Source organism: Ailuropoda melanoleuca, chromosome 5, assembly GCF_002007445.2.
Source record: "Ailuropoda melanoleuca isolate Jingjing chromosome 5, ASM200744v2, whole genome shotgun sequence".
NCBI classification, from domain to species: domain Eukaryota; kingdom Metazoa; phylum Chordata; class Mammalia; order Carnivora; family Ursidae; genus Ailuropoda; species Ailuropoda melanoleuca.
In genome coordinates, this window is record NC_048222.1 from 20,637,478 (window position 1) to 20,662,137 (window position 24,660).

At 39.7% G+C, this 24,660-nt stretch overlaps 1 protein-coding gene across 15 annotated transcripts in view; it reads right to left on the reverse strand.

Moving 5' to 3' along the window:
- FARS2 (phenylalanyl-tRNA synthetase 2, mitochondrial) overlaps positions 1-24,660 on the reverse strand; it is a 558,277-nt gene that overhangs the window by 336,788 nt on the left and 196,829 nt on the right. For all 15 annotated transcript variants that reach the window (XM_034660369.1, XM_034660378.1, XM_034660377.1 and 12 more), the window contains one exon: positions 16,014-16,145. In XM_034660369.1, coding sequence (XP_034516260.1) covers positions 16,014-16,145 — 132 coding nt within the window. The remainder of the gene's footprint in view (positions 1-16,013; positions 16,146-24,660) is intronic.

A 24,660-nucleotide genomic window follows, 5' to 3' on the forward strand; every position in this document is an offset into this window, starting at 1 on the left:
TCTCCCTCCTGCCACTGCTTCAGCTATTGCTTTCCTCATTTCGAGTCTAGAGTCTAAACCATTCACCTGCTCCCCCTGTCTTTGAACTTGCATTTCTTCAACTCACTCTCCACAGTAATGCTAATCTATAAAACACAAACCTGATCACATCTTTCTCCTACTTCAAAATCTCTCAATCACTTGCTACTAGCAGAAGGATGAGATGTAAGGTCTTTTACTTTCCCTCCAAACCCTTCCAGAGCCGACCACGGCCAAGGAGGTTTTCTGCCTCCTCTACTTAGTTCCCATGCCTTTGGTTTTACCAGTATTCCATACTAACCAGTTTCCCCAGAACACACACGTCTCCAAACAAGCTACTCTCTCTGCTTGGAAAAGATCTCCTCATTCTATCACTATCATCCAACCTGCTCCCCTTTCTCTCAAGGAATGGTTTCTTCCTTCAGTGTTATCAGAGCACCATGGAGAGAGTAGATGACCTCAGTCCCTACCACCGGACTGTAAGCACCTCGAAGGCAGAAATGATCTCTTTATCTGCAACACCTACCATGGTGCCTGCCACTCAGATACGTAATAAATCTTTGCTGAAGGAATGGACAGAGAGAAGGAAGGCTGATTCTAATAAATGGAAGTATCAAATAATGGATTTCGAGAGCTTTTTCTTCCTAATGCCTTCAAAGCCCTAAACCCCTCAATTCCCAGGGCTCCACAAAGAGTGTAAAATGCTAAATGAATGTTCTAAATTATGTATGCTAACATCAGCTGCTTTCCTTCATATTGAAGACACTCCTCAAGGTAAATTTACAAAGAATATCTTACCATACTTTGTCATTACTTCCCCCCAGCACACTTTTATTAGCCTCCTAGTTTGCTGTCAACCCCAGGTAACAAACGGACAAGATTTCCTTAAGTGTCCTTCTTAGAACACATTCCACAAAAGGGTTCATTTCATAAAGAGATTCTGTGATCAATTAAATTTGGAAATGTTGCTCACTCTATCCTTGCATGGAGCTAGTTCTTCCTAGCTCAGAGATGCTCTCTGCTAAAGAGAGCTATAGGACCTTGTCAACTCTTTTAATTTCCATACCTAGTTGAATAGCAAAACTTTTCTTGTATGAAACCTAAGAATACCCAGTGTTCTATGTCATACACTTTGAGAAATGTTACATTTGACAAAATCCTGGATTATGTCGATTAAAAAAAAAAAACAGTTTGAAAATCTGGTATAAATTTTGCCTAATGACATTACTTCATTTCATCCGTGGATATTACAGGGCTATTTTATGAAGACACTGCTTCCAACCTAAATTACAGAAACAAATCTTAAAAAAAAAAAAAGATATAAGAAAAATAACTTACCAGATTGTGTTTATCCCCGCAGTACCATAAATAATTCCTAAACTTCTAAATTGCCTTTTTGCAAGGGAGAAAACAAAATTGAGCCATTGAGGAGCACATCGCTACCTGCCTGCAAAGCTGCGGTGATCCCATGAAGCAAGAGTTTCATAAATAGTTTAAATAAAATTCAATTACATGAGAATTCCTTTTTTTTTCTTTAACTCTGAGCGTTTCTTTAAGGGGGTGTGGGGAAGAAACCTGATTAACCAACCATATACACCAAAGTCCTGCTGTTATGAAATTTTCCATGTGGTGCTATGAAACAAAGCACAATCCCCTGTGGGTTTTACTAATATTAAAAATGTCTGGCTTGTTTAAGAGGCCAAATCATAGGATCTGAGAGCTAAAAAGAAATCTAAGGAGTTTATATCATCTGTTTCTTCATCAGTTTATAGATGAAGAAACTGAGACCCTCAGGACCTGCCCAAAATTTGTGGAGCAACAAGTGGCCAGGACTGACTAGGGGCAGATCTTCTCTCTAAAGCCCTGCACCTTCCACTGCATCTTTCTGTTAATTTAGGGACTAGACTGTGCAGCTGAGAACAGACAGGCCAGGATCTGGGCTGGGAAAATAGGGTGGTTTCCCTCCACACTTTATTGTTTCAGTAAGCCTGGAGAAAGAACAATTAACATCAGGATGAAGAAGGAGGGGTCCATCCACTCAATCCCCATCATTAATTTCATAATATGTATATTGAGCGTCTACCACGTGCTAGGCATTGTTCTAGAAACCGGAAATACAATAGTGGTCAAAACCAAAAAATTTCCTGCTGTCATGAGGCTCACATCTAGTGATTTCAGACTTTTCACCTGAGACTCATTGAAGTCAGACACCCAGCACTAAAACTTTAAAAAGGTTATAATGAGAATGTGTAAATATACACAGGTGTGAGCACACACGCTCACACACACAGACACGCACACATGCAATCCTCCATGTCAGTAACATTTTTTTAAAAATCCCCTGGGGAGAATTTTCCAGATAAATCCCACCCCCAATCCCTGTCTGGTTTAGGAAACCACCACAGCATACACTAAAATACTAGGAAACAATTGCAATGGCTTCAGAGCAAGGGGATGGGTAGAAAGACTCAAGCCTTTTCAACCATCTTTCTCACTAAGTTAAAAAGGGAGGTGGTAAGGAAAACTTGAGAAATAAGTCAATCCTGTGAAATGTATTGGAAGAATCTTAAGTACCTACGAGCCCTGCATAAACTGAGAAAAAAAACACACAGGACAACCACAATGTACATCTTATCAGCCAGCTACTGCGGATGGACAAACCACTGCACAATCTCAGGGTACAAACCTGTGGTGTACAACCACAACGACACATCTATGCAGCTGGGGCTTGACTGGGGCTCAGGGAGGCCAGACTGGGCTGGGCTTCAGCTCCACTCCACATGCTTCTTACTGTTCTAGAGCAAGCAGGCTATGCAGGTGTATCTCAACAAAAAAGGGGGAAGCAAAAAAGGGCAAAACCAACTGTCGAGGACATTTCATCCTCTTTTCGTACCACATCTGCTAATGTCCCTTTAGCCAAAGCAGTCACACAACCAACCCAAAAAATCAACAGGGCTGAAAAATCTACTCCTCCCACAGTGAGAAGTGCTTCAAAGTCATGGGGGCAAAGTGTATGGATACAGGGAAGGGGGGACAAATGGGGAACAATAATAGAGTCTAATGAAAGAAATGACCATTTGCAACAATCTAAACTTGTCAAATCTCCATTTCTTCCTAATCCAAACCCCTTATTGGGAAATTCTAAACTATTCTATCAGCATTAAAAGCCAATGGCAGAATTGTCTTATAGGGGTTACTGTTTCAGGAATGGGAGAGACAACAGAAGAAAAAAAAAAAAGGTGAAAATGGAAAAATTCAGTCCACATCCGATGGGAGAGGGCTGGGGAAATTAAATGACAAGTGCTTCATATCTGCCAAATACAGAAGCCCTTACACACTGAAAACACTGCACAGGGCAGATTCTCTGCTATCCAGAAGTCTCCTACATATAGAAATTATCTCCCCCTCCCAAACAAAACCAAAAACAACAAAATGGGGCAACCCAGGTGGCACAGTCGGTTAGGCGTCTGACTCTTGATTTTGGCTCAGGTCATGATCTCAGGGTCGTGGGATCAAGCCTCCATACTCCAGCATGGAGCCTGCTTAAGATTTTCTCTCTCCCTCTCCTTCTGCCTCTGCCTCTTTCTCTCTCTCCCTCTCTCTAAACAATAAAAAAAAAAAAAAAAAAAGAAGAGAAAAAAAGAAAAAGAAATTATGCCACAGACAGTATGGAGTACATATTACCACAGCTGCAAAAATATCAGAAATGTACACATACCACAACTTGAATCAAGTTACCAAAACCGTTATTTTCATTGCAACAACAGGAATATTGAAGGGGGTGACTTGGATTCTAAACAGGGTTAGAGAGAACTAAAAAGTATTCCAGGAAACTAGTCAAATTCTGTACAAAGAGTATAACTGGAGTCCCCAAGCAAGCTCCAAGCTACGTTCCCCAGTCAAACAAGTGCATCCTAGAGCATTCCTTCCCAGCCAGAGAAACTGCCACAGGGGGGTGCGACCAAATCTGACAGAACATTAGGAGAAAGAAGGTAGATGTTTGAAAGTCATCAAATATTTAGAATCCCCATGCTGAAAATATGAATGATATAGCAATAACATCAGGGACTTAAACCACCAGAATCAAGCATGACAAGCAGAAGGGTTATCTTTATGGAACCTGTCAACTTACACCCACTCACATTCCCTGATGAAGTGACTTTTTTGGAAAATGATGTTATATAAAGAAACCTAAAGTTACTCAAGTAAGAAATGCATATATTCCATTTATGAAAGAGCAACTGAAAAATAGAAAAGAAAGAAAAGCCACCTAGAGAATACAATTGTTAATACATAAAAATAACAAATGATTAGCATTCAAAATAAAGAATTCCTACCAATTAAAAAAATAAACAGAAAAGTGAGCCCCATTTCAAAATGAAAAGAAAAACTTTGAGTGTTAAATAAATATATAAAAATATGTTCAATCTTAAAGTAATCAGATAAGTGCAAACAAAATGATAATGAGTTACTATTTTAAGGCCACCAGACCAGCAAAATAACATGAACGAGGTCAAGTGTTGAAGAGGATACAGAGCAACAAGAACTTTCACACAAAGGCCCAGGTGGTGTAAATTGGCCCAACTGCTCTGGGGAACGATTGTGTAATGACCAAAAAAGCTAAAGTTGTTCATTAACTTAGCAAATCCACTGCTAAATAAAATATACCTAAGACAAGCTCTTACACCTAGACACATAGGATGTACAAGAATGTTCAGCCGTAGCATTTGTGACAGCAAAAAAAAATTGGAAATAATCAAATGTCCATTAACTAGATGAATAAACTATGGCATGTTCATCCAACAGATTTTAAGTAGTGAAAAAAGTGACTGAACTAAAACTCTACATATGACAACACAGATGAACTTCACAATGCTACATGAAAACGTAAAATCATAAAAGAATGGCATGATTCCATTTGTAAATAATAAAAACCAGTGAAAGTTAGCCTGTTTTTACAATGTACATAATAAATCTATAATGAAAATCAAGGTAATAACACAAAATTCAAAATAGTGATTGCTCACAGGAGGGAGGGAAAGAGGGAAGAAACTAACAAAAAAGGATACACGGGGGGTTCAACTGTATAATATCCTCTATCTCTTAAGCAAGGCAGTGAATAGTGGACTGATAGATAAAATAAAGGACTGTAATACAGATAGAGAGATACAGACAGAGAAATGAGCAAAGTATAAGGATAAAGTACGTCAATGAAAAAAATCTTAAGAAAAAAATAACTTTAAAAAAAATTAGACTTCAGTATGTTCACAGTAAAGAGTAAAGAATGAACAGATGAAGAACCAAGTTGGAAGAAGACTCACACTTTCCAATTCTTAAACTTACCACAAAGCTAGGGGACTCAAAACACTGTGATACTGGGATGAGGACAGAAACAGAACAACAGAATAGAACTGAGAGTTCAGAAATAAACCAACATATCTATGGTCAACTGATTTTTGACAGAGCTGCCAAGAGCTTTCAATGGGGAAGGAATAGTTTCTTCAACAAATGGTGCAGGAACAGCTGGATATCCACATGCAAAAGAACAAAGATGGATCTCTACCTCACATCATATACACAAAATAACACAAAATGGATCAATGGCCTAAACAGAAGAGCCCAAACCACAAAAGTCTTAGAAGAAAACATATGGGTAAATCTTCTTGACCTTAGATTTGACCAAAGAGTCTTAGTTATGACACCAAAAGCAGGTGCAAAAGAAAAAGAACAGATAAATCGCACTTCATTAAAATCTAAAAATTTTGCGCTTCAAAGGATATTATCAAGAAACAAAAAGACAGCCTACAGAACTGGAGAAAATATTTACAAATCATACATCTGATAAAGGTCTAGTATCCAGAATATATAAAGACTTCTTACAAACTCAGAAACAAAAAGACAAACGATCCAATTTTTAAAATGAGCAAGAACTTGGACAGACACTTTTCTAAAGAAGATATACAAAAAAAGATGTTTAACATTATTGGTCATTAGGAAATAAAAATCAAAACCACAATGAGGTACTGCTTCTTACCTACTACGATGGCTATAAAACAAAACAAAACAATACCAGGCAAACAGAAAATAACAAGCAAGGAAGTGGAAAAACAGAAACCTCATATATTGCTGGTGGGGATGTAAAATGATTTAGCCACTGTGGGAAACAATTTGGTACTTCCTCAAAAAGTTAAACACAGAATTATTATATGACCCAGCAATTCCACTCCTAGTATATACCCAAATAAGCTAAAAACAATGCCTCAAATACATGTACACGCATGTTCATAGCAGCATTATACACAATAGCCAAAATATGGAAATAGCCCAAATGCCCATCAACAGATGAATGCATTAAAAAATGGTGGTATGTGGACCCAATGGAAATATTCACCCATAAAAAGGACTGCAGTACTGATATCTGGTACACGGTGGATGTACCTCCAAGACACTGTGCTAAGTAAAGGAAGTCAGACCCAAGAGGTCACATATTGTACGATCCATTTATATGAAACCATAATAAATAAATCCAGACACAGAACAATGATTGTTGTTGTCAGGGGCTTGGGGGAGGAAAGGAGGAGGAACTGCTTAGCAGGTAAGAGGAGTGGAGTAATGGAAATCCCAGAGAACGAGATAGAGGTAGTGACTGGACAACACTGTGTACGTACTAAATGTCACTGAATTGTTCACTTTAAAATATTAATCTGGTGCTATGTGGATTTCATCTCAATAAATTATTTAAACAAACAAATTTTTAAAAATGAATGACTAGAAGAGAAAAGATGTAGCAGGAAAACAGGACAAGCGATGCAGTTGGATTCTAAGGGACTGTGGGCACAGAACCCAGAGCCAATGCCGCCCAGCCCTGGCAAAGAGGAGAAACTGAGAGCTCACTTAAGGTGGTTTAGATGTTCTCAGTAAAACAGAAAGTGTCCGTGCTAAGAACACAATGATGTGAATAAAGGTATAGTTTGAGGTGGGAGAAAAAAGGATACAGCATATGTTCTATCATCCTTTCAAGCGCCATTAGAAAACAAACTGAGCCCGTAACTTCTGGAAACACCCTAAACCACTCTCGTAACCAGAGAAAAGGAAATTTAAACAACACCAGCATAAGATTTTCCCCTCTTACGTGCAAAGAGTAAAGATACTGGTAGTGTTTAGGGGTGGTAAGGGTGTGGGAACAGAGGTACTCGCAAATACTGCTTTTTTCCAGTGTGTATCTGGCAACACACCTCATAAACCTAAGAGGGGAAAAAGCCAGTAATTCCTGTTCTACAGACTTATCCCGGAGAAATGCTACAGCAAGTACGCAAGGACATGCGTATCAACAACCTATCGATACATAAATGGCCAAAAGACTCATCCACAATAGCCATGCAACCACTAACAATGATGATGTAGGTAGATATTTGACAATATGAAAAAAGACTCCTGTCAAACTTGTGAAAAAGCATAATACAAAAAAATTCAAAGGATGGTTCTAGTTTTCTAAATTACATACGATGTTTTCATACGGGTATAGTTAATAATTACATACATGCATATTTTTAAAAGTTTTACATGGGTAACAGTGGAATTGCTTTCATTTTCTTTTTTTATATTTATTTTCTTAATTTTTTCAATGCTTACAGATTGCTTTTATGTCAGGGAAAAAATCTCACCATCTTATACATTTTGAAAAGGGAAAAAGGACAAAGGCTAAGTAAATATTTGAGCAGACATCTCTACTCTGACAGCTTGAAAATATGTCACTAGGAGGAACTACAAAGCAACACATACACACGGGGCTGATACATATTTGCTTGCTTTTCTGAAAGGGCACCAACAAGGCCAAGACTGACTTAAAAGAAGGGAGGCTAGTTAGGAGGATGAAGGAAAGGAGAGGAGGGAGGGAGAAAGAATAGGGAGAGAGAGAGAGGAAGGAAGGGAAAGAGCCAAAGTTTGCCAGATCTTAGACGGTCTCAGTTGTTTTCCTTCAAAAATTCACTGTGTTTAATTTTGACTAATAAAGTTGATGGATTAGGGGCACCTGGATGGCTCAGTCAGTTAAGCGACTGTCTCTTAGTTTTGGGTCAGGTCATGATCTCAAGGTCCTGAGATGGAGCCCTGCATTGGGCTCCATGCTCAGTGCAGAGTCTGCCTGAGATTCTTTCCCTTTCTCTCACCCTCTGCCCCTCCCCCTGCTGATGTGCATGTGCACACGTGTGCTCTCTCACTCTCAAATAAATAAATAAAATCTTTTTTTAAAAAAATAAATAAAGTCAATGGATTAAATATACAAGTGGAACCAATCCACCCACACTTTTCCAGCACCACATGGTTATGTCATGCAATTACCCTTGTACCTGGGGTGTCTTCACAACCCAAACTAGAGTTTGGCCCCATTATGCGGTATGAGCCCTCTATGACTCACTCTCATTACAACTAAATTCCTGGACAAGTACACACGCACACAGAAAAACTAAAAGAGCACTATGAAAAGTAAACAGACAAATTTTGATTTAAAGTCAAAACTTGGAAAAACAACCTACATAGGACGAATTTCATCTTTGTTTGTTTCTCCCCTGTTTTTGCCCCAAAGGTGGGCCCCAGTTACAGAGCTGCACAGCATCACGGGCAGCTGAGACGGCAAGACAGTCCTGTCCTTCTGTACGTAGGCAAAGGGCTCCTGCGAGCTGAAGCAGAGAGAGCCCAGAAGGGGATGCCCTAATTCTACCTACACGAGCATCAGCCTAACCCCTGAGCTACACATGCGCAGCACACACCGAAGCCAGCATAGCAAAAGCTGAGAAAACTGAACGAGATTTGAATCACTCACACAAGCAGCAGAGTAACCCCTAAAGCACACATGTGCGGGAAGGACACAGATCAGCAGAGCTGAGACTTACACTGAGAGCTGAATCACTGCCCACAGGAAGCAAGTCAGAACCAAGGCCTAAACCTCACCAGGTGACCATCTGCTAAAATAAAATATCAGTAGTTATCACAGGATTAAAACAGGACGGAGTACACACATTTGATGATTTATAAGGTCCAGCATCCAATCCAGAGTTATTTGAAAAAGAACCAGGAAAATGTGATCAATTCTAAACAGAATTCATTCTTGATGTGACCCAGATGTTGAGGTAAAGAAAAACACAATTGATAGGAATGAAAATATACGAATTCGCAGCAGAGAAATAAGAAACAATAAATAAATTTTAAAAACAAAAATTTAAAACTAAAAAATAATAATCTGAAATAAAAAATATATTTGATGACCAAGGCAGCTAAGTGGAAGTGACACAGGAACATAAACATGGATCAACAGAAATTATCTAGTATGAAAAACAGCGAAGGATAGAAAAAAGTGAGCAGAATCTTGGGATCTTCTGGGATAAAATCAAAAGATCTAACACGGGTATAATTTGAGTTCTAGAAGGGGAGGAAGAAGAGATTGAGACAGAAAAGTGATCTGAAGAAATAATGACCAGAAACTTATCAAAACAGGTGAAAAACATAAATTCAAAGATTCAAGCTCAGTGAACCTGAAAACACATAAACTCCAAGGAAACCACACCTAGATGCATCAAAATCAAACTACGGAAAACCAAAGGTGAAGAAAAAAAACCTGAAAGTAGCTAAAGACAATACATTACATACAGGTGAATACTGACTGAAATGATTCTGCGTTTCTCTACAGAAGCTGTAGAGGCAGAAGGCAATGGAACAACACCCTTAAATTGTTGAGGAAAAAGGTCTGTCAATCCAGAATTCTATTCTCAATAAATATCCTTCATGGTAAGGGGTAAGTAAAGACCTTCTCAGATAAAGGAGCACTAAGAAATTCATCCCACCAACACACATGTTCTGTAAGACATGCTAAGGGAAGTTTTCCATACCAAAAGGAAAAAATACCTCAAGGAAACATGCATCCTCAGGAATGAAAGAAGAGCAAGAGAAATTGCAAACAGTTAGGAAAATAGAATAGAAGACTATAGTCTGTTACGTTCTTTAAAATACATACGACCTTTTAAAGCAAAAACTCTAACACTGGTGAGGTGTTCAATGTAGACAGACCTAATACATGTACCATAACAACATGAAGGTGACTGAGAACACAGGGTGAGGCCAGAATGCCTATTTTAACATAAATAAAACAGACTTCAAGAAAAAGAAAAGTATCAGAGATAAAGATGATATTTCATAATGATAAAAGGGGCAATTCGTGCAGAAGACATTAAGAGTTATAAAAGCATATACATCTAATGATATAGCTTCAAAACACATGAAGAAAAATTGATAGAATAAAAGAGCAAATGGACAAGACCATAATCATAGTAGAAAATGTTAACACTCTTTTCTGGGAAATTGATAGAACATTAGGACCAAAAAGGAAAAAAAAAATTAGTAAACATAAAAGAGCTGAACACTATTCAATTACATGATCTATTTGACATTTATAGAACATTCCACTCTTACGTTTCTTCTCAAAGGAAATGGAAATACATAGACTTTTATACAAATATTCATAGCAGCTTTATTTGCAATAGCCAAAAGTGGGAACAACCTAAATGTCCATCACCAAGTGAATAGATACTCAAATTGGGGTATATCTATACAATAAAACAATACTCAAAACAAAGAAGAATGAATGAGGCATACAACCTTGGTAAATATGCACAATAACATGGATTAATCTCAAAAATCATTATGCTCAGGGAAAGAAGCAAAATGATTCCACTTACATAAAACTCTGGAAAATCCAAACTAATCTATAATGACAGAGGTAGACCAGTGACGGGGTGGAGGGAAGGACAGATTACCAAAAGGGCACAAGGCAACTTTGGCTGGTGATGGAAAGGTTTATTATCCTGATGGTTGCTATGGTTTCTTGGGTATATACATATGTCAAAAATGGAACAAACTGTATAGTTTAAATATTCATAGTTCATTATACTTCAATTATACCCCAATAAAACTGGGGAAAATATTCAACTTAAAAACAGGGTTCTCTGATCATTCACAAGAATTATCTAGGGTATTTGTTTAAAATACGTATCTCAGTCCTCATTCCAGACCCACGGAACCTGATGCAAACAGACATTTTAAGTAGACTCTCGGTGATTACCAGGCACATACTGAGAACCACTGCTCAAGGCCCAGTTCAAACGCCACCTCCTTTCTGACACCTGCACTGATGTAACTGATGGACGTAGCTCCCTCTTTACAACTCCCAGAGCTCCATCGCATGAAAGGCACTTATGTTACCATGCTCTAATTATATGGTCTCATCTTCCCTACTACACTCCACGTTTTATAGGGAGATGTCACATCTTACGGTTTTTGTGTCTTCCTCTTTGGCTAGCACAGTGCCTTACACACAAAAGATGCTGAGCAGGTGAATGGCAAGTCTGCCTGTATATAATAACATGCCTGGTACAGGCACACATCTTGGTTGATGCCATCTAAAAGTTCACCAACTTAGATTAATAACACTGAATGTCACAAGTGTGTGTAGAGGCTGCAGAGATGGGCTACCAATGAGAGGAACAGACTGGAAACAGATTTTCACTCACATAGGAAAAGAAGCATTAGGTATGCCACCTGGACATCCAAAGTACATGAAGTCCACAACTCCTTGCAAACAGGAACCTAACTTATTTGGGACATATATTTCAAATACCCATATTTCCAGCATTCCATCCTGAATGTAGCAACCAGAACAAGGCCTTGGCAAAATCTTCTCCAATCTCTCCAACCTCCCCATTCTGCCCACTGTACCTCTGTTACAAATATTTACCACACCATATTGTAATCACTTCTCTGTATACCTTTGTATGCTGTGCTATTCTCAAAGGCAAAGACAATGCTTATTTTGCTTTTCTACAGCTTTAGAAGGAATTCAAGAAAAATGTGACAAATGAACAACAGCAACAAAGAAAGACTGTTAAAACTGGAAACTGTTCATGTACATATTTACAAGGTTTTTCCCAAAAGAGCCCACTTTTATTTATTTAATTTATTTATTTTTTAAGATTTTATTTATTTATTCGACAGAGATAGAGACAGCCAGCAAGAGAGGGAACACAAGCAGGGGGAGTGGGAGAGGAAGAAGCAGGCTCACAGCGGAGGAGCCTGATGTGGGGCTCGATCCCATAACGCCGGGATCATGCCCTGAGCCAAAGGCAGACGCTTAACCGCTGTGCCACCCAGGCGCCCCTCAAAAGAGCCCACTTTTAAATTTGAACAAAAGGTAAGGAAAGAGATTCCGTTTTTTTAAAAAGTTATTTTCCACTACAGGGCTTTTTCTATCCCTTGGCCTATGTGCAATCTTCTAAATTTCACAGGGGCTCAATAAATGGTAAATTCCTTTCCAGCACGATCACAGCCTACAGTCACCCCAGGTGATGGTTTTAGATGTTTGTGCCCCATATATTACCTGAAAAGACATTAGCAGCATGAGTCAGCCCAAAGGGAAATAAGGGTGTAGTGTTCAGGGACGTGACTCAGTACTGCCCTCGAAACATCTCCTCAAGAAAAAAACAATCAAATCATCATGACAACAGTCACCACCCACATCGCAATTACTAAATCTAAGAAGTCTGAAAGTAAGGGTGAAGACACTATAAATTAAAGAAGGAGAAATAAAGTAAAATTCTATAAGCCATGTGGAAGAGCATTATCTTATTCCAGGGGGAAAACAAAAACAAAAAACTACATCAATGCCATAGTTGACTTAAATGTGTAATAAAGTGTTTTCACTGACTATTCATATTAGCAATCTAATTTCACTCTTTTAATTAAATGCCTTCTATCATAGGAGATAACATACATGATGGCTGGGCCCTTCTACAGGCATAACAAGTAAAACAGAACAGAGAGAGCTCTGTTTGCTGCCGTTTGTTTCATTTGGTCTCATTTCTTCATTCTATGTTAGACACAATCATTTGTTTGAAATGGATCTCTAGCCATTTCAAAATCACATAATTTACTAGCTGGGTAGCACAGCCTGGTACCTTTCTCGGCCTCTGTAAATGGGGTTAATACCAGCGTCTACATCGGAGCCTTGTTCTCAAGGCTAAATGGAGAAAAGCCTCTAAAGCCTTCAGTGAGGTGGGGGCCATAGGAAGAGCTCAAGTGTGGCAGCTCGTATCACTGGCCCATCAGGGCTTCTTTGGCTTCCAGTTACTTCAGCACTTACCTACGCCTCTATGAGACCTTTAAAGAAAGAGATCTACAACCATCAATTTCAGTGTTTCTTGGAAGTCCATGCCCAGTGTGGAGCCCAACGCAGAGCTTGAACTCAAGACCCTGAGTTCAAGACCTGAGCTGAGATCAAGAGTCGGATGCATAACCCACTAAGCCACCCAGGCACCCCTGGAAGTTCCATTGTACCAGGCAGGGGAAAGGAGGAGGAGGTGGGAGGGAAGGAAATGTCAGAGAAGTGGCAAAATGGAACTAGAGAGATAAGGCGTGCACAGTCTGCCTTTCTCAGGGCCACAGAAACTCAGAAAACAGAAAATTAGCTGTTCTTACAAATAATGCTTGTGGTTAGTGATTGCCACGCACACAGTTTAAAATTTTTTAACACCAGGTGTCAAAACACATCTGAGTCTGAGAACACAGAGCAGAACTATGTCACAGTAACTTCAAGTTCAAATAGCAAAGCCCACACAGAATGCCTTTTACAAAATCATCTCTTCTTCCGTTTCTTGTCTCCCTCTCTTGCAAGATATTTAATTTAAATTTTATCTGTACAATTTCCTACCAACTTAGAGCACATTCTACCACAAGTGTGAACCTTTCAAACATACTTGCATCTTAGATGTCCTGGTTTGATTTTGCTTATTTTTTTTTCTTTCCCTTCGTCATCTCCTTCAAGAATACCTGACATGACTGATCTAATCGGAAACAGCAGTCTCATTAATATGGAATAATGACTTGGAAACCTGTTTCAGGTAACTGTATTCGGCCAATTACCGTATAGATAAACCTCATAAAAAACCATCAAGGATACTGGAAAAGATACAACGAAACAAAATTCCCAGTGACAACCAACAGGTAAGCTGATCAACCCCTGACCAGCTCGCTCAGTTCTGGCCCCTGACAACACACACTCCTGGGAGGAAGCCTGGAATTCCTTGAAATCTTCTAAGAAACAAAACAAACAAAAACACCACAGAAGTATTTGGAACTAGCTCCTACTCAGGAAGAGATTAAATCTTACATGTTTGCTTCCAATATTTTGTGTTTTATACGAAGACGTGTATTATAGGGGTATACCTAATAGGTATATTACCTATTAGGCTAATTGTCCTGTTGTCTCTCACTATTCTTAATTTTCTTTTTCCTTCTAAAATCACTCAAACTGGAATCAAGGATACTAAGATGACAAGATCAAAGAGGTAACTGAGTTCCAGTTAGTTAGAAATCATTTCTGTGACAGGCAGGACAGCCTGTTTAAATATTTCAAGGGGACTCTCTGTTGATAAATGGCTCTAACCATTGGGGGAAAAAAATTAAAGACAACATCAGCAATTAATTTTAGTCAAGATTTACTATGTGCCAGACCTTGTGCTAACAGGCATGTTACACGTATCACCTCAATTAATCCTCATAATGAAACTTTGAGGAAGGTATCATCACATCCATTTTAACTATGAGAAAACTAAGACTCAACTTGCCCAAAGACACACAGCTGTCAACTGACAGAAAACCTAAGACAGACAGCCAGGCCCGAGCCTCACAACTTTTACTCACAGCCCCTAATAATGCGACCTCTCTGTCCGTCTTCTCTAGGTCAGATCTTCAAATATGTGAAAACCAACCAAGAAGCATCTGGCACTGCACTACGTTTTGCCCCAGGCTTCCTTGGCAGAATGGAGAGGTACTGTGAGCTGAGTCCAGGCTCCCGCAGACAGAGGTTACCTATGAGTAAGAAGGGAAAGCCAGGTCTCTGGTTTCCCAGGCGAGATACCACAAATCTTGCACCTCCCTGCCACCTCATCTCTTCTGTCTCACTCCAACCCTAATCTCCAACCCCATGACCTTACCTACGGTCTCTCCACATTTCCTAGTCACCAAGAGGGGCTGCTCTTCTCCATTCTGCTGCACGAGGCCCTATGACCAACCCTGACCTGTAGCTACTGCCCTCCAAGGCCAAAGAGCAAATGCCCTACTGCAGGAAGTGGGGAGGGACGCAGTGCAATCCACATCAGTTTCGCTCCCCTTACTGCTTATGCAGTGAGCTCCTGCTCAAACGCCCAATCCCAACTGCCTTCCCATGGACAATTTACACTCTGAAAAAATATTTTTAAATTACATTCAGATAGTGATTAAAAAAAAAAGACAGCTCTGAAATTAAGTTTAGAAATACTCATTTTTATTAAGCAATGGTCCTACAGAGAAGAGCTGTAAAGATCTTTCTCAAGTACCTGCAGATATAGGTAGGACTTAATGAGGGGCCTCATTTTCCCACTTAACCTCAGTCAGGTGGCACTGCCAACACCAAGGGCAGCAAACAACACGACTTTACAGGTCTGAGTATTTTTATATTGTTTTATATTTTTATATTTTGCTGTATTTTCAGAAATATCTTGAATTTGGGGCACTATCATAAATGAAATAAGAACAAAAAAGGATTATACATTGGCTTTGTTCTTGAACAGTTTGGAAGACAAACTGCACTCATGTGATATGCATCAAATGCCGATGGGCAATTGCAAAGCAACAACCAAATACGAAATTAGGAAGTACAAGTCCAACACTTAAATGTTAACAAGGAAGATCTCCAAAAACAAGAAGTCTTTGCAAAATTAGATGTGAGAAATTGAGTTCTTCGAGTTAAGTGTCAGGGATAAGTCTGGAGGGCAAGAGGAGGAGAGAAAGATGGTGAGGGGATCCCCACAGGGGCATGTAAATGCATATGAAAATGATTATAAAAATGAAGTTAAAGGAGAAGAAAGTTTTTTTAAGAGAATCTATAAATAAAACTTTGGATTCTTTTCTACCTGAATTTACCAGTTGCTGTTCCATCACCCCACAGCCAAGCACTTCAAGCCATTCTCCATGGAAGTTGATCTCCATCTCAAAGGAAGGATGAGTAAAAGGAAAGTAGCAGTCTACCCATCTAATGTCCAGTCCTGCAAAGAGGCCAAATAAAAACAGATAGTGTTAAAAGGCAGTCTATCCTTCCTTATGATCAAGCTTGCCCTTCGGCTAATGACAACAATTACGACATTCTGAGTAAAATAAATAGCAAACAAACTCATTTGCAACACGTTAAGAGGAGGCCATAAATCTTAAAACTTGTGAAAAACTGGGCATGTCTTTTTCAATATGAAAAACACTTTGTGCAGCTCCAGGACCCTCTAAAACCAAATCAATCATTTGTCAAATCCCTTCAAACACCTGGCAGAGGGAAAAAATTGGGTCAAGATCATGGGAAAGCAGCTGATTCTGCTAGTTCTATAAATGAAAATGCTATCTTTTCAGAATTAAAGAAAAAGGAGTTTTTCTATATATCCTGCAAGCTTACCTATCAATTTAGGATAAACTAATCAAGTTTTACTTCCATAAGTAAATTAAGTTTAATATTTTAAATTAAGTTTTAAATTAAGTTTATAAGAACTAATAAAAAATTAAATAAGATCACCTAATGTAAGCAAAACATCTAGAAAGTCAATTTTTTGTTCTACAGAGGAATGACAAATATTCACACATCTAAACAAACAAACGCTAGAATGAATTTCTCAATAAGCAATCTTGAACATGGCACTCATAAACAATATTATTAATTAACAAAGGAAAAGACTAATGAATTAAAAACAATTAAAGCCTGCAAAAAGCTGAAGTCACCAACAGCAGAAAAAGCAGATAGAAGGTCACGTGGAACAAGATGCCCACCATTAGGAACACAGAAAAGTAGGCAGCTGACAAATCATCTATGGTCTCCTGCCCGTGCTCCCTTCGCTTTGTGTAATGATCTTTCTCTTCTTCAAGCAATGCTCCTGATTCCATTTCTCCATGGTAACATGACCTCCTATGAATTGAAAATACTGTCTTTTCTCACCTAAGACTATCTGCATTTCAAGCCTTGCGGGAATCAGAATGTGAAATGAAAAAATAATAATAGCAAAAATTGCTTTCATTTATTGGGGACTTACTATGCCTCTGTCAGCCCACTTCACAGGTGTGGGAAAAAGACGATTAGAAAGGTCAAGTGTCCTGCCCCAAGGCACACAGCGAGCAGACGACTAGGGCACACCCAGGTCTGCCCGACTCTGAAACTCCCGCTCTTAACAATTAAAATATAATTCCCTGCCCATCAAAAGAAGATATTTCAAGAATCATAAAGCATATGGGAACAGAATTATGAAACATGGGGACCTTCCCTATGCCCCAGATGACAAAGGACAAGGAAGGCTTTTCTTTCATTGTTCTAAGAACATTTTAGTTGCCTTTATTTTCCTACTTACCTGCTGTCTATACCAAGTGACAACTGATTTCTGTTATACCAGTAATACCGTATCTCCCCCATTATGCTGTCACAAACGTTACACTGCACATAAAATACAGTGCACAATTTGACACACTGACAACATGTATACACCCATGAAACTGCCACCATGATCAATGTAATGAACATATGCATAACCCCCAAAAGTTTCTCAGTGCCCTTTTGTAACCCTACCCACCTGCCTGTCGCCCCTACCACTTCTCCTCACCCCCACAACCCCAGGCACCTGCAGATCTCCTTTCTGTCCCTACAAAGGAGTTTGCATTACCTAGAATTTTATAACAATTGAGTCATACAGCATGTACTTTTTTTTTTTGGTATAGCTTCTTTCACTCAAGAGAATGATTTTAAGATTCACCCATGATTCACAAGATTCACCCATGATTCACATATCAATAGTTTCTTCCTTCTTTTTTTTTCTTTTAAGATTTTATTTATTTACTTATTTAAGAGAGACAGTGCCTGCGCTTGACGGAGAGCGTGAGCAGGGGGAGGGGGATGGCTGGGCAGACGGCGAGGAAGAAGCAGACTCCCCGCTAAATAGGGAGCCCCACGCTGGGCTTGGTTCCAGAACCCTGAGATCATGACCTGAGCTGAAGGCAGATGCGTAACTGACTGAGCCACCCAGGTGCCCCTAGTTCTTTCCTTCTTGTTACTGAATAGATTTCGCCAACAGTTTTTCTAAAGGGGGGAAAAGCCGGTCCTGTTGCAGGCCATTGGAGAAGTGTCTTCAGGTCCCCTGAGCAGTTCTGACTTTTCTGTACAGAAGCCACTATGTGCAGAGCAGGTGAATATTTGCCACTGTGTTCTGAGAAGAAGGTATCAGTACACCTTTCTGTTTGTCCATCTTTGGGACCAACAATCCCCTGCCATATTTTTATTAAAAAGCTGCAGAGGCAGTCCTGCCAGCAAATAGAAATGTGTGAAGCACTGGGATATGTAACTGAGTGCCGACGGACAGGCAGATAAACCATTTTTATCATTTGTTTTTGTAACTCCTGACAGATAAGCACAAATCACCTAGTGAAAACAATTTAGAAAAACCAATTTCATTTACATGGCTTGGATCAAATTCTACCAAAAGCAAGATGAGTATTCAGGGTTAACAGGATGATTCCATCATGACATAATTAAACATCACCTGGAACAGAGTTAGGTGAGGTCTACACAAATTAATTTTTCTTGCATATCCTTATTTTATTCCTTTGGACAAGCTAAGTGGATAGAATTTATGGGGTTTTTTTAAAAGATTTTATTTATTTATTTGAGAGAGAGAGACAGAGATAGCAACAGAGATAGTGAAAGAGAGCAGAAGTGGGGAGGAGAGGGAGAAGCAGGCTCCCCACTGCAGGGAGCCTGATCCCAGGACTTTGGGAGCAGGACCTGAGCAGAAGGCAGATGCTTAACCAACTGAGCCACCCCGGCGCCCCACACAGAACTTATTTTATATTGCTTTATATCTCACAACTGTAAAACCTTAAGTCCAACCTCCCCAGTCAGAGAGAAAGATTATTTCAGATATTACTAAGCCCTGAAAATAATCACAAGTGTTGATTAAAGTAATTCTATTATCAATTTGCATTAGCCCAAACTAAATCCCTACTGCATAAAGTCTATGGGAAGTGAAGCCTGTGTGGCGACAGGACGCTCTCTCCACGCACCCATCTGCGATGTTGTGCTGATGGTGTCAACAGAGCACAAGGACTGAACTGGAAAGTGATGTAAGGATCTTGCCCCTTCTCTGGGAACCTTCTTTTACCAATGGGTTTTGGCCACTTCTAGAAGTAGGTAAAATGATAACTTTGGATTAAAATGTGTTTAATGTTGAATAAATTCTTAAGATGAAATGTCCATATGTTGGTTGCATTAACCCTTGCTCTTTTGGGGTTTTAGACTTCAGTCACCCTGGCCCTTACAAGCAGGCATCTGTCAGGAGCAAGGAAAGTAACTGCTCCCCACTGAAAGCTCCACCTGCAGAGTGTGGAAAAGCAGGGAAGTTAACCAAAGTTCTTCAGAATATACGAAAATGATTAGTATTACTCATTTGTGAAGCAGAATCCATTGATGATAATATCACAGAAACTAAGAAAACACAGATTGGCAAAAGTTACATCCAATGGGGCCTGAACATTTTTAATCCTCTTCACCTCCTTGGACCCTTTGTTAAAAGTTTCCTTTTGAAATCTACATGACCTTGCAAAGAATGCCAAATGCATACACCATGCACCCTCTGTGTTCCACTTCTTTAAAGACTTCAGATCTTCAATGCTGCTTCCTTCACAACAACAGACAAGAGCCAAAGTCTCTGAAACCCAGCTTCTGCGGAAGCTCGTAGTTCTACTTCAAACACAAATGGTCCTTATTAGAACGTAAATTCTATTAGTTAACGGATAATTTTTGCCAAAACACCATATTTTTTATATTTTCTAACAATTTAAATCGACACATTAGCAGTAATTTTTTTTAAATCACTAGTAATGGAATCATTTATTGAACATTTTTATGTTATTCCCAAAATACACTTTCTTATTTTCTCCCCATAACCTCAAAACTATAGGAAGGATTAATATATTGGGTTGAAAAAGCATCTTGACATACAGCTTGTATTGAAAGATATGACACTGAACAGCCAGCTAAAACCTTAGTATGGCTTAATTCCCATGCCAAGTGTGAATTATATCAGGAGTCAGTAAAAAAAAAAAAAAATCCACTAAAAACTCTATATCTTGTGTTACATATTGGTAGAGGAACATTTTTTGAAAACATGTCCAAATTATATGGATTCATTATGCATTAGACCAATCTCTTATTGGGATGATAGAGGGAAATTAAATGCACAGGTGTTCTATATCTAATGGAAAATAATGCCAAAGATTTTCCTTCTGTTTTTTGTTTGCTTGCTTGGTTGGTTGGTTGGTTTAGACATGATGATTTATTAAACCATATTTATAAATGAAGCTCAGAGCTTTTTAAAAATTGCCTTAGAACTCTGCGAGACTATAGCAACTGTCAAAAATTATACACCTTAATTTTTAGCTGAGAGCCAAAAAGAAAGAACACTTGAGAATAAACCAAAGCTGATTCGAGTCTCAGATTTCTACTTTTTTCCTATGAAACAGTGGCCAGGTTAATTAAACTCTCTGAGACTGCCTCTCCTCCCTACTGTGTATAATGCCGGCTATCTCATCAGGGTCTTGAGTAAAGAACCTATGGGAGGAGTCCAGGTTTTCTCGAAGGCAGAGATGACCCTCTCTGGCGACGTGGGCACTCACTCTGCTTTATCTCCTAAATGAGGATGATGATTTTCTTTAAGAATAAAGAAAGCACAACCTCAATTGGGACCTCAGAAATGATTAGTGAAAATTCCTTCAGCACAGCGCTGTGAGCTCAGAGGGGAGAAGGTAGTTAGAAGTCTAGTTCTCTCAACTCTGGGGAGGTATTCCCTGCCCAGATCGGCCACAGGGAACCAGGGCCATAGGAAAGGCAGCACTGCCTCTCAAATGCTTTGTGTATCAGCCTCAAAACTGCTGTATCCTTGGAAAACAAATCGGGACACAACAAAGGGGAGCTGTGTATGGGGTCTCCTTCCACCTATCCCTGTCTCCTATGCAATGCTGCGGTGCTTAACCACCATAACGTACTGTAAATATTAAACAGGTGTCATTCCTTCTCACTCCAACCCACCTTCATCGTAGAGCTCATATAATACATTTAATTGTCCTGACTTATTGGCTCACTAAGGGGTTCTTCCTCTGTCTTCCATACCCCTTATATTTAAAGATGAGACTCTGCTATCAGAACCACCTCCCAGAGGTGTGAAAATCTGGACTTTAAAAGGTTGATGGCCCAAACTAGAACATGCACCAGTGATTTTATATATGCTACCAAAGCTTCCCTCCACTGAAGCAGATAATTTTTTAAATTGACTATACAAATATGCAATTAATAAGTGCTATTGGGCATTAATTTTTCAACGGGTTTTTCATTGGTTGGTAGCAGAGGAATAGAATGTAGCGCTATGATACGAGGACTGCTCCTCATGCTTTCTGCACAGGATTGAGCATGCATCCGAGGAAGGAAAGCAAGGCGGCGAGAAAAAGGATGCACGGCTAAAAATAAACTCTTAGAAAAACTAAGATCATCCTAGATGACTACAATCTCACTAGGGAAATTACCGGCCACCAGTGTCAAAGTTACTTGACAATTTCATCCTTTCCGCTTCTGTTTAATTGAATTAAGAACTACAGCCCTCTAAACTGAAAATACAGCAAGCAGCATACAGGCTTTATTTTTTTCCCTACAGATTTCTCAACATCTCTCTATTCTAACAGCTATCTTTAAAAAAATTATTTTGGGGGACCTGGGAGGCTCAGTTGGTTAAGCATCCAACTCTCGACTTTAGCTCAGGTCATGATCTCAGGGTCGTGAGATTGAGTCCCACATCAGGCTCCGAGCTAGGGGTGGCACCTGCTTAGGATCCTCTCTCTCCCTCTCCCTCTGCCCCTCCCCCTCCTTCTCTAAAAAAAAAAATTTAATAGATAATATGTTCACAGGGTTCAAAATCAGAACACTGTAAGAGGATACATTTTACTATATAATACAGCATGAGTGACATCACAAGGAACAAAACTTTTGTGACCATGTGAGGTGATGGAGTTAACTAAATTTACTGTGGTGATCACTTCAGAATATATACAAACGCGAAGTCATTATGTCGTATCCCTTAGACTACTACAACTTGTATGTCAATTGTATCTCAATAAAACTGGGAAAAACAGGGCATCAGTTTAAGTTTCATGCGCCCCTGTCCCTGTCCTACTGCCTCCTCTTGGACCCATACTAGGGTTTCCTTCTTATCACCAGATGTAAGCAAACACAAACATGTACATCTATTTTTCCTCCTTTCTTATATAAAAGACAGCATTCCTGCACATTATTCTCCACCATGCTTTTTTCACTTAATGTTATGTTCTGGAAGCCTCTCTACCTGAATACACACGGCACGTACCTCCTCATTCCTCTCCTTACTCCCGCACAGTGTTCCAGCAAGTGGCTCTGCCACACTGATGTAAGAAGACCCTTATATTTGAATTATATCCGTTACTCTGCCATGAACAACAGTGCTGCGACAACTTACCCTGCTGGTCAAAGAGTAAATGCTTTTATAGTTTTAATACTGTCCTCTGTAGGAGTTGTACCACTTTGCACTCCCATTAGCTCAATACTTTTCAAGGGGGCCAAGGCCACACACCTAATTAGTAAAAGAGTCAAATCCGAGCTCAGGTCCTGGCTGAACATTCAGGGTACCTGCTGGGTGCCGAGACAAGGCGACCCAGGTTGACTTCCCTCTGCAGCTCTCACATAGCCAATGCAGAAGCCAAGCACCATGGGTAAGATTCTCAGGTTCCTGCTGAGTTCCTCACCCTTGCTGTCTGTTCGCATCTCCTGTCTCGCCCCCAGCAAATGAGAAGAGTATCCTCTGGACTGAATAACCACATGGCTGGCAGTAATGAGGAAGAGGAAGCACAGGTAAGGCTGGAGGCAGCCGTGTGGGAATATGAATGTTGATTCCATTTCCAAAGCCCGCCCAACATGCAGCATGAAGTCATTCACGACTTACAGTGAATTCCCCATGTAGGGTCTTAGAAACCTGGCAATGCTATTACAGTGACTCTTCAGCACACCACATATATCCTATGTGTCCACACAGCCATATACCCTTGCGTCCAGGACCACAGACTGCTAAGTGGAAGAGAATCATCCCAACTACACAGTTAATGTTGAACATTACCTTTTCTCTCTCAGAGAAGGAAAGAGGGTAATAAAATTCTCTGGTGTGGGACCTCCACAGCACACAGCAGAAGCTATTAGCACTATTTCAGCCACAATGACTCCCTCTGCTAAGACATTCCCAAAGTAATAGGGGAAAAAGAAAAACCCAGCGTTTTCTATCACCAACAGTGATAAGTGTAACTGATCACACAGCTATTAGCACAGTCTTCTACTTGGTGGAAAGACTGGTGTGATGAAGTGTTATTTCAGGCTCTTGCCCTGAACACGGGACACAGGAATCCTTTTGATGAGGACTTAGATCTGGAAATGATATTATCATCTCTCCACCTCACAATGGCTTGAAAAATGGAGTGTAGCACCATTTAATGGCCCCTCCTTCCAAATCTGGGCATGGGGTCAGAGGCACAAGGATAAGTGACTGTTCTCTGGCTATGTAGGGAGCAGAGGGGACGGATAGCTTAACAGCAATCCGGCCTGGGGTGAGCCACAGCCACAGGACCTTTGGCCTTTAATCTTCCTTGTCAACCATTCCCAAAGGATGGTAGACAGACAAACCTTCTAGACAGAAGACTCACACTCTACCCTCCACAAATCTGATCAAAGAGACATGGGTAGGTGGGTCATATTGTATGGAAGGAGCAAGCCTAGATCTAGGATCAAATCCCAGCTCCACCATTTTAGCCAAGCAAGTTCCTTACCCTCCCTCACTGCCTCCATTTTGCTTAAAATAAGAATACTTACAGAGTTTTGATGACAACTCAGTAAGGAAAAGCATATGAAGAACCTAAATGCCAAATGGGTGATTTTTAAATTGAGTGTCACAAAAGTCAGGCCATAATCTAAAATATCTTTCCCCTTTTTATAAAAGTATGAAAAAAATAAGCATTTCTAAATTGCATTTCTAAGGTAATCAACATTTGCTGGTCATTTACGCTGTGCTGAATCCTTTGCGGGTCTTCTCTAATCTTCACACTGGCATAAGGCTGGCATAAACACTGATCAGTAACTACAACTATTCCCATTTAACAGAAGAAGGAACGGTGGTCACAACGGCTTACATATCTAATCTAAGTCTACACAGTAAATGCCATGATCAGAATTCAAAACCAGGAGTCAGACAATAAAGCCCTATGCTGCCCTCCACTGGAGCAGACAACAAAAAACTATACTAACTTGACTTTCCATGCAAAGTGGCCTTACAAGACCAAGAGGACACCATCAGACTCCTTGTTTTTCCAACACATTACAACAGGTATGATAAAAAGGAAAAAACCGAAAAGGTATAATCTACATTCAGAGGTAAGAGGAATACTCCCATAGGCCAGAAACAGAACAGAAATGCAAAA